The following is a 14,563-nucleotide window of genomic DNA, read 5'->3' as shown; positions in this document are numbered from 1 at the left end:
CTAATGAATTGGTATAACAATAGTAAAATGGGAGTTTAAAATTTTGAAATTTGAAAAAAAAAAAAAAAAAAAAAAACTATGAAAACATATTAAAAAAATAATAAACTACATTAAATGACTATATTTTAAAATTTTGAAAAACAAACAAAAAAGAAATAGAGGATTCATTTTATTCTTTGCCACTTTGTCAGACTTCTAAATTGCTTAAACTTTAATGAGTAAATTTGGAAAGCAATGGTTCTCTACTCTATCTAATTTATAACAACTATTGTTTCGATTTTAATTAGAAGTTTAGCCAATAAAGAATATAAAAAGAGCTCATAGACGGTAAGTTTAAGAAAAATAAAGTAGAAATATATATATATATATATATATATATATATATAGGGGACTGATGTAGATATATCAAACAAAAGAAAAATTGGAGAAAAGACATGGCTGCAGAAAAGAAAAAAAAATTGTAACAATAATTAAAATAAGAAAGAGAAAAATTGGGACTTGGAGTGTAATTTAGTCCATTTGTAGAATATCAAAATTAAAACTAAAGAATTTTTTTTTAATTTAATATGCATTTAATGGGAATATAATGAGATAAAATGATTTAAAAAAAGAAAATTGTCATGTATTCAACGTGATACTAAAAAAATAAGCTAAATATTATTTTTGAATTCAATGTGAAATTATTATGCATTAAACGTGATTATAATGAGATATAATCATATTATTTAAGAATCTAATATATGCCTATGACCACAAATTAAAGTTTCTTCCTTCAACTCTTTATCAAGGGAACATCTCTTTAGACTAAGAGGTCATATGTTCAATTTATGGTAACTACCTATTTTTAGTTTAATATTCTATGAATTTTCTTAACACCCAAATGTTATAAGGTCGGATGGATTGTCCTATAAAATTAGTCAAAATATACATTTGGTTCGGACATTCACGGATATTAAAAAGAAAAGAGAGAGATTGAGGATATAACTTTCTATAAATGCACTTGTAATAAACTAATAATGATATCTATATAATACATTTTTTTTTTTTAAAAAAAATGTGAAATAAAAAGTTTTTGAATTTCTATAGCTGTGTCTAAATTGAACTATTAAAATATCAAATAAATCACTAAATTACTAAATTTATGTCTTATTTCCTAAGAAATTCATGTATATATTTTTTTAAAAATTGACAAATCTATTAAATATAAAATTAAATTTACTACAATTTTAATTTTATGCCAACAGATTAGTAGAATTTTGTATAAAAAAAAAGATTGGAAGAATAAAAAATAGATAGATAAATAATCTGGTAGACATAAAATTATAAATTGAAAATAAATATTTAAAACAAAATTGAAAGCTCAAAGCCTTAATTGAATATGTTTTAAAGTTCTGGTACCACTCGACACAAAATTTAAAAGTTGGAGGATAAAATTGTAATTTAACAATACAAAATAACTAATTTCCCTTCTAAAAAAAGAAAAGAAAAGAAAAGAAAAAGAAAACTAAGTAATTTGAGATACACGCGCGTTGACCGAGTGTGGGGAAAGAGAAGAGTACATAATCCTGCGTCTCCGCATGGTCGGTGTATGCCATGTCGTCCCCTTCCTGTCTTTGAATTACATTTGTTCAAATCATTCAATCCATTTAATCCATTTTCACATTTCTATCAAATTATCATATATATCCTTCGAAAATAATAATAATAATTAAACAATTATGTTTTGAGATATATCATAATTATATACTTCCTATTACAAGTTTAGTTCTTGTTAATATTTATTTTGTCTCTAAATTAAGTGTTCAAGTGTTCAATAGATTTTTTGGCTTTCAATCTTCTTTTAATAAATCAGTTAATAAGTTCTTTAAATTTAAAATTTTGTATTCAATATAATCATAAACTTTCAATTTTGTTCCTAAAACATTCATGATATATCTGAATTTTTCTAAAAATATTGATAATCGATCTATTATATATAAAATTAAATTTTATTTGTAGTGGAACCTTAAATTTTATATACTTTTAACAATTAAGAGACTAAATTTGTAATTTTAATTTATATATTATTAAAAAAAATTTAACTAATTTTTTTTAAAATATTGATAATTGATCTATTATATATAAAATTAAATTTCATTTGTAGTGGATCTTAAATTTTATATACTTTTAAAAATTAAGAGATTAAATTTGTAACTTCAACCTATATATTATTAAAATTTATTTTAACGAGTGCATTACATGTTGTTTTTAAATTTATTTTGTCAAATATTAAACTTTAAGTTTTTTTAAGTGAATATATATTAAATAATATGATTGTTTGTATTTACAAGAAAATAAAAAATTATAAAATCATGTTATTTTTCAAATACATAATGTAAAAATTCTTAATTTTAAATAGTTTAGTATAATTGTTAAAAAAAAATTACTTTTCATAATGGTACCTTTTTTTTTTTTTTTTTTGTGATTGAGAAAATATTGAGACAATTAATTTATACAATTCAATACTATGTATCAATTTATAATGAGAATTAATAAGTAAATTTAAAATATCCTCGTATATGTGATACGCTTTAACTACAAATTAACTTAAATCTTAATATATCTATTTTTTTTGCGTATTAATATATTATAGATAAATTTTCTATTTTCCTTTTTGAAAAGGGATATGGATAAAATAACTCTCTCTATATAAAGACGGTACAGAAAAGAAAAAAATATATCGATTATCAATCTTGATTTTTCTTCTTCTCGATCGCGTCGTCGGAGCCGGAGGTGAAAAACCAGAGCAGAGGCAAAAAGCGAAGGAAAATGGAGAAGGCAATCAACAGGCAAAAGGTTTTGCTGCACCATCTCCGGCCATCTTCTTCCGTTCCCGTTCATGATTCTCCCTTATCGGTATGATCATGCGCTATCAATTTCTCATCTCCTTATCTTTGTTTTGCCTTTTCTACTTCTTTCTCTCGTTGATCGAGTTGGTATTCTGGTTGAAATCGGGTTTGGTAATTTAGTTTGTGGATTTGTAACTATGGCTTGAAAGTAAATTAGAATTATAATTGGGTCGATTGGACTTATGGTAATTATGTGCCGACGGTCTGGAATGATTGTAATTCGAGGTGAATAAGTATATTTAAGAATTATTGCCTTTTATATCTGTAATTTCATTCTTTATAAGGTTGAATTTGAATCACGATTTTAATGGAGTTTTTCTTTAATAAAATTAGGCATCGGCATGTTTAGCTGGGGATAGTGCTGCATATCAGAGGACTTCAGTTTTTGGGGATGACGTTGTGATTGTTGCGTAAGTTTTCTGCTTCCCCCTTGATGGTTGATTGATTTTTGCTAATTGTTATTGGTAATAATACTATCTTGGTTTAGCTGAGGACCTTGAAACAATTGAAATATTTACTTCAATTCTGTATTTGTGCTCTTTTAATTTTCAATAGAGCATATCGAACTGCACTTTGCAAATCAAAACGTGGTGGCTTCAAAGACACCCACCCTGATGATCTTCTTGCGCCTGTTCTGAAGGTTTGTTTCTTGGTCTTTGAAGTTTGTGGATTGATTTACTGTCACAAAAATTAATACAACTTGTTTTGCTCATATGGCGGTTTTATGTAGGCATTAATTGAGAAAACCAATCTCAACCCAAGTGACGTTGGGGATATTGTCGTCGGTAGTGTTCTGGGACCAGGTTCCCAAAGAGCAAGTGAATGCAGGATGGCTGCATTTTATGCTGGTTTCCCTGGTAAGTCATCTTGCCTATTATAGATTACAAGCATTTGATATTTGGATTTAAATCTGACGGATATGTTCTTTTGTTGTGCAGAAACTGTGCCAGTAAGAACTGTTAATAGGCAGTGCTCCTCTGGATTGCAGGCTGTTGCAGATGTAGCTGCTGCTATCAGAGCAGGGTTCTATGATATTGGTAAGAAATTAATGTACTACGGTTGTAACTAGTAGCAATGGTCTTTTCCCCGTAGAAAAGTAGTGTTTGAAATCCTTTAATCCTTTTGTTGTATGACATCAAGAACTTAACATTTATGCAATTGGTTTTTAAGGCATCGGTGCTGGTTTGGAGTCTATGACTGTCAATCCAATGGCATGGGAAGGATCAGTCAATCCAAAAGTATATTCCAAACCCTTGTTTGGCCTACCCTTCTCTTGTTTGTAGAATCATTAAATTTTCTTTGAAATTGAAACTGTTCTATATTTGTGCATTTTGGTGGCTATAATGTCTCTTTAATCATGCTAGGTAAAGATGTTTGAACAAGCTCAAAATTGCCTGCTTCCCATGGGCATAACCTCTGAAAATGTTGCTCATCGTTTTGGTGTCACTAGACAGCAACAAGATCAGGCTGCAGTATGTTAAAAGTTCCAAGTTCTGTTTTTTGTGTTCTTTATTCGCCTTCTTTAATAATTTTCTTATTTTTGTGCTTAGGTTGAGTCTCACAGAAAGGCAGCTGCTGCTACTGCTTCCGGTAGGTTTAAAGATGAGATTATCCCTGTGAACACCAAGGTATTTGAAACATTATTATGGTTTTGGCAGCATTTCTCATGCATGCACTTACGGAAAGGCATTTGATTTATCTTCTTGGGCCCTGGTATTTGTTAAACTCAAACAGATTGTTGACCCTAAAACTGGTGAAGAGAAATCTGTTACAATCTCTGTTGATGATGGAATTCGGCCCAATGCCTCATTGGCAGATTTAGCAAAGCTGAAGCCTGTATTTAAGAAAGAAGGAAGCACCACTGCAGGTATTGCTACTTCTATCAGATAGCAATATATAATGTGTCAGTTTAATTTTGTATGACAAGCTAAATTGATATACTGTTGCCTGAACTACTGTAGGCAATGCTAGTCAAGTGAGTGATGGTGCAGGGGCTGTACTCCTCATGAAGAGAAGTGTTGCAATGCAAAAGGGACTACCCATTCTCGGTGTCTTTAGGTATGGACATGTCTTTTGGAAATTATGGAAATTATATAGACAAAACATGTTGTCTTTGCATTTCTTTTGTCATTAACTTCATTTTGGCTGCAGTAGGGATTTTTTGTATTTTTCTCATCGTACCCTTAGTGTATATGCGTTCTTGGATGTCCCGTTCCCCTTTACTTTAGTGTGACATATTTACATGTTAATTTTCTTTGAGAACTTCCTTGCTTTTGTTTCTAGAGAAACAAGTACTTATTAGTTCACGTTCTTGGATGTAAAGTTGTATTTACTTATACAAGAGGTCCTTGCATTTCGTCTTCTTACTATGCTCATAAAGTTTCATTTCCTTTACCAATTTAGGACTTTTGCTGCTGTCGGTGTGGATCCAGCCATCATGGGCATTGGTCCAGCTGTTGCTATCCCAGCTGCAGTGAAGGCTGCCGGTCTCGAGCTTAATGATATTGACCTTTTTGAAATAAATGAGGTATTATATCGTGAGAGGATTTTTTGGATTCTAAACAATTGAATACTCATCAACCTTGTTAATGAACTACTGTGCAGGCATTTGCATCACAATTTGTGTACTGCCGTAATAAGTTGGAACTTGACCCTGAGAAGATTAACGTTAATGGAGGTGCAATGGCCATTGGTCATCCGTTGGGTGCAACAGGTACTTTAATAGCAGAGTAATTTATAGAACGATCTGCAAACAGGAATACATATTACTTTACACTCATCCACTAAATGATTGAGATGGGGGTTCTATTGTAGTGGAGAATGTTTTTTTCTAGTTGGTAAAGTTTCTCTTCATTTCATTGGCCGTGCATGGACTTAAACCTACATAATATGTATATCGTACCATATTGTACTTATCATTTGTAGAGAAACTTAACCAGCTAGAAAAAACATTAAACAATACGAGAATCTTGGTGGATATGTAATGAAGAACAAACCAAGATTACCATGCGAATTGTTTAATTTGATATGAAAAAATAATAATAATAACCCTTTTGGTTCTTTTCCAACTACGTATATGTGTATTTACCTTCAAACATACAAATACACACATGTATGTTTGTATTTGTATCTATTACACACATACATGCATGTATATCGTACTTTCTTATGTTTGGCTCTGCGTTTCATGCGGATCTGAACCCAAACATATTGCAATGGACTAGGACTAACAAATTCATCAACTCTGATGGACAACAATATTTTGGGATGTCTATCAATAGCTTAAGCTTCATCTTTATTTTTACCAATTTGTTTGGTTTATTTTTACAGGTGCTCGTTGTGTCGCTACTCTATTGCACGAGATGAAGCGTCGTGGCAAAGACTGTCGTTTTGGAGTTATTTCAATGTGCATAGGTACTTTACATGTTTTTATGGTTAAATACAATCGTTGGTTTTGGCTTGCCGAGGCTGACAAGATATTGTATCAACTAAAATGCAGGGACAGGAATGGGTGCAGCGGCTGTTTTCGAGAGGGGCGACGTGGCTGATGAGTTATGCAATGCTCGGAAGGTTGATAACCACAATCTGTTGTCCAAGGATGTTCTATAGAGAAGACTGCCATGTGCTGCTATACACCTAAATAATTTTATTTCTTCCAATAAGATAGTAATAGGTTTTTATTATTATTTGAGAACCTGATCATATGTATGTTAATTTATCTTAATGATGGAGGGACATATATGTGTGATATGCATAAACACGATAGCTTTGTTACTAGGCCATTAATCTCTTTAAAGTTGAGAAAATATATGGCCTCTCTTTGATAATAAGTTCTTGGTCAAATTGTTTATAGGATAAGGTAGCCAGGTTGGTAAGATGGTTAATTAATTTTAATTTTACATGTGTTGGTATTTGGAAATTTGAATTGCCGTATCTAGGTTGTCACAACAACATCATCATAACTCCATTTTTGTAGATATAATGTCACTACTTAATTTATAATGAAAGATTTGAAAGGTTAACGGTCTCATCTTATAATTATTTACGTTTCTTTTGATAAATATTTGGTTTTTTTTTTAATTTTTATTTTTTTAAAATTAAGTCTAAAGATACTATTTTTATTTCTAAATTTCTTCATTTGTTATCTTTTTTTTATTAATGGTTAAAAATCAAGTTAAATTTAGAAAATTAAAAATGGTTTTTAAAAACTTGTTTTCTTTTTTGAATTTGGTTTAGAATTTAACTATTGTACTCAAGAAAGATGTAAATCATTAAAAGAAATGAGAGAGGAAATAGACTTAGTTTTTTAAAATCAAATGAATACTAAACAATTCAATTTATGTTTTTTTATATAATTTTAGAATTAAAGGTGAGTTTTGAAAATTAAGAAAAGTGGATCTTAAAATCTTTTTTAAAAAGCTTTGCTTTTGTGATGATGAATATTAACTATGAATCTAAATATTTTCAAAGAAAACAAGCTAAAATTTTCAAAATCAAATGGAATTAAGAAGGGTGATAGATGACATTAAAAAAGTTGCAATCATTTCACATAGTAACAGGAATTTATTATCTTCCTTTTTTTTACAGCCAATTTATTACCTTTTAATCTTAGAAGGAACAACTTCATTAGTTATACAGAAAAGAAAATCTAACCGGACAAAACACATTAAATAGCATTTATTTTGATCCTTTTTCTTTCTTTTTGGTGGAAAAAAAATCATCCAAGTTCTATGTTTGCCTATTAATCATCATATTTAAAGGTCACACCCTTTTACACAAATTTCAATTTTGGATATAATTGGTCAATTTCCCTCCTTTTACCAACCATAAAATAACAAACTTTCAAGACACAAAAACACATGTAAGACGTCACGTGGGATGCACGTGCCACCCAAAAATCTACCAAAAACCTTGCATTACAACAAGTATAAATCCCACGCCAAACTCCCTCCCCCATAAGACTCTACACCACCACTACTCGCCGGAGCTTCCATCTGATCTTACGACTGGTGAACGGAGTAGCAAAGAAGATGGCGACGGTGGACGAGATTTTGAAGGGTCAAAGGGCAGAGGGAGTTGCTAGTGTTTTGGCTATAGGAACTGCAGTTCCATCTAATTGCATTGAACAAAGCACATATCCAGATTACTATTTTCGTATAACAAATAATGAGCATAAAACTGAGCTCAAACAGAAATTCAAGCGCATGTGTAAGCATACTATCCTCCCTTCCCTTTTTACTTTTGCTGGTTAAATAGTCATCAAGTTTGGAAGCTTATTTAAACTTGTTACAATAAAGGGTAGAGGTACTCGAACTATAGATCTCATGGTCACTAACCTATCTATATGTCAATTGAGTTATGTTTGTTTTAATTTATGATAATTTAGCTTCACGTGTTTTAGTTATATACACATATTATCATGATACATTCAATCCTAATCTACCTTGAAATTAATATTAATAAACTTTGCTAACATTCTTCGACTATTTCTAAACTCCAAGTATGGATATCTGTCATCAAAAATACAAACTAGGAGAAATTAACTTTTTATTCATTCAATTCTGAAGAATGTTTGTATTTGGTTTCTAAGTTTTCAAAATGCACATTTTTAATCATTAAATTTTTTAAAATAGGTTTAAAAGGTTATTGCAGTAATTTTTTTTCTTTTTTAAAATTAGAGAAATATTTAAAAAATTATCTTTTCTCTCTATAATTATTTTTTAAACTTATTTATCTAATTCAAAATGTCATAATTATTTGAAATAATTAAAAAAAAAAACTTTTATGACGTTTCAAACCTATTTTTAAAATTTCATAGACTACAAAGGTATATTTTGAAAACTGAATCAAATGCATGATGCATCTATTCTAAAAAGTCATGAAGACCAAAAATGTACATTGTGAACTTAGAGAACCAAACATGTGTAATCTTCCAAACTTGATGACCAAAAAAGTAGTTTTTTTTTCTACAAACTAATGTAGTAAATTGCACTATGAAAAACATGAGATATAGTTATCCATTATACTCTTCAATTACCAATTTCTTATACCCAGGAACCTTAATGTGAGGAGAGTTAAATCATATGACACATAATGTAAGAAGTTAATAAGTCATGAAATTGATGTTAATAAGTCGTGGAGCCCACAGTGAGTTTAAAAACTCCTAAAGTATATCTTTTTAATATATACTACAAAATTAGTCCATAATTTTTCTTTTTTTTTTTGTATCAAATAAGTCTTTGAACTTTAAAAAATATCTAATATGTCTAATAGATTTATGAGGTTCATAAATATTAAATAAGTCTAGTCTTTTTTTTATATATTTAATATTAAAAAGAAAAAAGAAAAAAACAAAGAATCCATAAGACTTACAATTGAATTTTTGTGTTTAATAGAATGTATTATAGATTTTAAAGTTGAAAAAGACCTATTAGACCAAAAAGAAAAAGGAAAAATCAAAATTTAGGGTCTTATTTTACAATAACTTTAAAATTGAGGGAGGTGAGTTGAAAATTGAAAATTGAAAATTGATCCACAGGTGAAAAGTCAAAAATCGAGAGGCGATATATGCTGCTAACAGAAGAGATTCTAAAAGCAAACCCAAAAATCTGTGCCTACGAAGCTCCTTCTCTCGACTCTAGACAAGACATTGCCATCGTCGAAGTTCCAAAGCTCGGAAAACAAGCCGCCGTCAACGCCCTCCGGCAATGGGGCCGCCCCACCGCCGACATTACCCACTTAATCTTCTGCACCAGCAGCGGCGTCGACATGCCCGGCGCCGATTACCGCCTCACCAACCTCCTCGGCCTCCGCCCCTCCGTCAAGCGTTTCATGATCTACCAACAGGGCTGCTTCGCCGGCGCCACCGTCCTCCGCCTCCTCAAAGACCTCGCCGAAAACAACCGCTCCGCCCGTGTCCTCGCCGTCTGCTCCGAGATCACCGCCGTCACGTTCCGTGGGCCGAGCGAGTCCCATCTCGACAGCCTGGTGGGCCAGGCCCTATTCGGCGATGGGGCCGCTGCAATCATTGTGGGCTCGGATCCAATTCCTGGGCTTGAAAGGCCCATTTTCGAAATAATCTCTGCGGGCCAAACCATTTTGCCTGATAGCGATGGGGCCATTGATGGGCATTTACGTGAAGTTGGGCTAACATTTCACCTTCTCAAGGATGTTCCTGCGCTTGTGTCCAACAACATTCGGAGAACTCTTGTAGAGGCTTTTGGGCCTTTGGGCCTTTCTACTGATTGGAACTCGATTTTCTGGATTGTACATCCTGGTGGGCCGGCGATTTTGGACCAGATTGAAATGGAATTGGGCCTTGAGCCTGAGAAGTTGCGAGCCTCGAGGCACGTGCTTAGGGAGTACGGGAACATGTCGAGCGCGTGCGTGTTGTTTATTTTGGATGAGATGAGGAAGAAGTCAATCCAAAATGGGGATAAGACCACTGGGGAAGGACTCGAATGGGGAGTGTTGTTTGGGTTTGGGCCTGGGCTTACTGTTGAAACTGTAGTCCTTCGTAGTGTGCCTATTTAGAGGCCCAATTCATGGGCCCATATAATTAGATGGGCTATTGGTTACTCAGTTTTAGGTCCATTTGATGTGACTATCGTGCGAGTATTTTGCTTTATATGCTTGAATGGTGGTATTTCTTATAATTTGAGACTACATAAACTTGTAATCTAACTTTTGCATTATTCAGTTGTTAATTTTGAGGTATTTTTATCCTAGGATGAAAATACCCATAGATATGTCAATATATCTATAAATCAAAGGGTTCGATATCGATATTAAATATCTATGGATATCTCCAACATCTGTTATAAATGCTCATAAAACATAAAAATCCCATTCATTTAGTCTAGTATGAACAAAAATAATTAACTACATCACAAGGAGCATCTATCTTTGTACATTCCGTTAAATTGTTTAATCATAATTTGTCATGTAACAAATTCTTCCTATCTCTTTTTTGAAATATTTTCTTTATGTGTCAGATAAGAGTATAATGCATAGAAATGGGAGATGCATGAGATGCACCCTAGTATGAATATGATTACTAATGACAATATTCATAACTTAGTTTTAGAGTAAGAACAACTTAATTATAATTCTAAATATGTTTTTATAAATTTTGTGACTTACAAAAATTCATTGATATCGATATTTTATCAATATATCTGTAAATTTGAAATCTCAATACTAATATCGACATCAATATTTTAATCTTTGTTTTGATCTAAATGATGCTAGACTTTGTAGTAGTGCGAGCCTATTAGAAAACTTTAATTTGTATTGTTTGCTTACTTGAAAAGTTAAGATTGATGGAGAAAACTTTTGATTGTACTAAAATTTCTAGGACTTGATGCATAATGAAATGGATAGAGATGTCTTTTTTTCAACTATAAAGACTTGACGAACAAACAGAAGATGTGTACAAATAAAGCATACAACAAGAAGAAAAAAATACATTGAATAGAGAAGTTTCGACATATTCCTCTCATTATTTCCAAGATAATAATTTCTGCAAAGATAAGAAGTTCATGTAAATAATTCCTCAAAATCTAGTCTTCATACTTTTAACTCATTCTCCTCGTGACTAATATGTGCTATCGAACAGGATAATAGTCATCAAAATTAGTAAATTAAAGTACAAAGACAACAACTGCTACTTATAAAAATATAGAATAAAACTAAAATAAACATGTTAATATAAGTATAGCTTAAAAGTAATTGACATATATATGGCTTTTCTTGAATTCTTAGGTTCAAATCATCTGATAAAATGAGTATGACACCTTTCATAGTCTTATAAAATAGACTTGAATGAAGCTTATGGCATAAATTTCTCATAATGTTTACGAGATAAAGTTGCTGACACAAAATTCTGAAGGTGGACTTTAATACATTGATATGCCCAACTGTATGTGAAAATGTCAACTACAATCAAAATATTTTACTTATGTGGTTAGGATGATAGCCATAATTTTCTTTGAAGCAAATATAAAGGGAAAATGTATTACAAATTGCCTTTGCATTAGCTATTCCAAGAACTAAACCCTATTTGATTTTGAACAATGGTTATAATGATAAATGATGAGACACTTCAATTATAGTAGCAACTTGCACTCATTATTGTAAGAAAGAATCTAAAACATACCTTTTCTCTATTTCTTGTTTTACTGAATTGTGCAAACACAAGAGTTTCTTACTCCCTCAAGTTCCCCATCTCCTGATACACTGTTACACAACCACAAACTTAACTACTTAAACACAAATTTAATTTACCTAAAAATCAATATTAATTGAAGAAAAAATGATCGAGTAATCTGCATAATTAAGAAAAAGCCAAAATCCTACTATTTTTCTCTCTCTAAAACCCTATCTTTTGCCTTGAACAAGAATGTAAGTTAAAACGAGAATAAGAGCGATAAAAGAAATACTAGACTGTATCTAACTATGTACCTCCTTTTTTATACACCAAAAAAAAAATTTATCCAAATTTTACTGGACAATCCTTAGTGTGCCACCAAGAAAACACCCAATTTTTTTTCAAAGGAATATATAATTAAGAAAAAGACTTCGTGACACCACAAAAAGTTAGAAAGCTTTGCATCAAAATTTCATTTTTTTTTTAAAAAGATCAAGTTAGTCGTATAAAAATTTCAAAATGACACTAAAGGAGTTTGAATATCACACTTTCATATCATGTTTAAAACATCGATGAATTGTAAACTCAAAACTTGAAGGTAGATACAAAAAAATCTCCAATTCATTACCAAGGATTATAAAGAACTTAGGAATACCTTGGTTCAAACTCTTGGATATGAGCAATATCTTTGCCACGGGCATCAGGCCAATTCACTTTCCTAGTTTCAGTGGAGCAATTCTCCTCCTCCTTTGTCTTCTTCTTCAAATTGCTCTTGAGATTTGGGAACTGCAAAGGAATCCCATTAGACCCATTTCCATTACCATGTTGTTGTAGTTTACCTCTGTTTTGTGCAATAGGTGCGCTGGTCTTGCTTCCTTCACCTCCTTTGTTGTTAAAGTTTCTTCCTGAAGGTGCATAGCAAGAGCACACTACGGCGGTGCACCTGCTCCGCGCCGCCGACGCCGCCAGGAGTACTAACAACAACAACAACAACAAACAAACGCCTCTCTTCACCTCTCGAATCCCTTGAAACCATCACACCAAACTTGGAGCCCTGAGGATGAACACAAGAACAAGAAGGTCAGAGCTGTTAGGCTTTTGATCAAACAGGTGGCATGCTCAAGATTTGCGTATTTGCCACAGAAAGTAATGGGGAGTTTTTGTGATCTTAATCATTACATTTTGCTCCGCACTTGGAAAAATAAGTTTTCCTTTTTTTTTTTTCTTTTTTTACCGACCCATTTGTGACAATGTCAAATGACTCTATCCCGAAAGCCATGAAAACTAACTTTGTCACAAAACATCCACCAATGTTTAATTCTCCTTAGAGCCGTTCGCGATTATGGTTCACACTCATTGGTCATTGCAAATTGATGAGATCACGAACACTATTTCAAGATGCATAACAATTTTTATAGCAATAAGCTTCAAAGTAATTTTAAAACTGTTACCTATTGTTATGAAAAAAAATACAAATTCCTACCTATTATTAATATTTTGCAATCTTAAATGACTTTTCTCGAACATAAAAGCGCACTCGAAGACTCATCAATTGGTGGTGAATAAGATTCACGCTCGCAAATGGACAATTTAATGTTGACCGTTGTTGTATGATATAAGCAAAATGTTAGTTTTCATTAGTTTCACAATTTAAGTCGTTTGAAATTACAAAATTAAAATTGAAAATTTCTTCGAAAATTCTACAAAAGACCTCACAATGTTAATAGAATACATGGACCGTTCCTCTTATTATTGATGAGGCTTTATATTATCGGATATGGTATTGATGTGCGCACACAAAAAGAAGGGGGAGCAGAATCATGATTATGGCTCCCCACTATCAAGTTGTTTTTGCTTTTGCTTTAGAGAAGAAGCACTCATTATTAGTATGGTGAAAGGCTGAAAACAAGAGAAATGGTCCATGTTTTAGGTGCCTATTTTATTTGGTGATGTAATTGATTGTTTCTTCCTGTTGGTTTCAAATAGCAAGATGAGTATTTGGTCTTCTTTTTATTTCACTCTCGTGCTGTGTTTTGATTTTGCTTTCTTCACATGCATGTGTTTTAGTAGATACAGATGATGAGTGCATAAAAATTGAACAGTCTTTGTGAGTTCCCAACTTCCATGGATTAAGAGCCTTTCCACAATAAAAAAAGTTGAATAAACTGAACTGTCTTTATGGTCTGGAACCATCTGTATTTTACCAAGTCTCTGGATCAAACATAATTTTCATATATATGAAATATGAAATGTATCAAAGCTTTAAAGTTTTATAAAAAAGATTCAATAACATATTTATTGTTTTCTTTTCTTTTCTTTTTTTCTAAAAAAAATGAAAGAAAAAGGTAATTCTCTTTTTTTAAAAAGTATTTGTAACCTGGAGGGATAGTCTCTTATGAAGAAGTTATCTTCTTACATGCTGAACCAACCTATGACTTCACATAAACGTTTTCAAAACAACTCTTAGAGTAGAAATTCTTAAGAAATATTATACATTGAGATCGAGAATAATGTAGTGGTGACTTAA

General features: G+C 31.8%; 2 protein-coding genes and 1 long non-coding RNA gene across 3 annotated transcripts; 2 read left to right on the top strand and 1 right to left on the bottom strand.

Annotated features, from left to right (window-relative positions):
• Positions 1-2,694: 2,694 nt before the first annotated feature.
• Positions 2,695-6,782, top strand: LOC120092446 (3-ketoacyl-CoA thiolase 2, peroxisomal-like). The gene is made up of 14 exons (XM_039050534.1): positions 2,695-2,895; positions 3,222-3,298; positions 3,444-3,528; positions 3,619-3,745; positions 3,827-3,925; positions 4,059-4,126; positions 4,253-4,360; positions 4,439-4,516; positions 4,623-4,755; positions 4,850-4,946; positions 5,292-5,415; positions 5,493-5,601; positions 6,219-6,302; positions 6,388-6,782. The coding sequence occupies exons 1-14, from the start codon at positions 2,809-2,811 to the stop codon at positions 6,495-6,497; spliced, it is 1,386 nt and encodes a 461-aa protein (XP_038906462.1). The 5' UTR covers positions 2,695-2,808; the 3' UTR covers positions 6,498-6,782.
• Positions 6,783-7,820: 1,038 nt separating this feature from the next.
• On the top strand, positions 7,821-11,114 carry LOC120092577 (chalcone synthase J-like). The gene is made up of 2 exons (XM_039050703.1): positions 7,821-8,096; positions 9,427-11,114. Exons 1-2 carry the CDS (start codon positions 7,919-7,921, stop codon positions 10,419-10,421), a joined length of 1,173 nt encoding a protein of 390 aa, XP_038906631.1. The 5' UTR covers positions 7,821-7,918; the 3' UTR covers positions 10,422-11,114.
• A 112-nt stretch (positions 11,115-11,226) lies between these two features.
• On the bottom strand, positions 11,227-13,272 carry LOC120092578. The gene is made up of 2 exons (XR_005486086.1): positions 12,692-13,272; positions 11,227-12,125 (listed from the first exon to the last, which is right to left on the bottom strand). It is a non-coding gene; the product is annotated as an uncharacterized LOC120092578 (long non-coding RNA).
• Between the last annotated feature and the right edge of the window lie 1,291 nt (positions 13,273-14,563).

Source organism: Benincasa hispida, chromosome 12 (genome assembly GCF_009727055.1).
Source record: "Benincasa hispida cultivar B227 chromosome 12, ASM972705v1, whole genome shotgun sequence".
In the NCBI taxonomy this organism is placed as follows: Eukaryota; Viridiplantae; Streptophyta; class Magnoliopsida; order Cucurbitales; family Cucurbitaceae; genus Benincasa; species Benincasa hispida.
The sequence above is the reverse complement of the archived record's forward strand: the minus strand, read 5'-3'. Positions and strand labels throughout refer to the sequence as shown.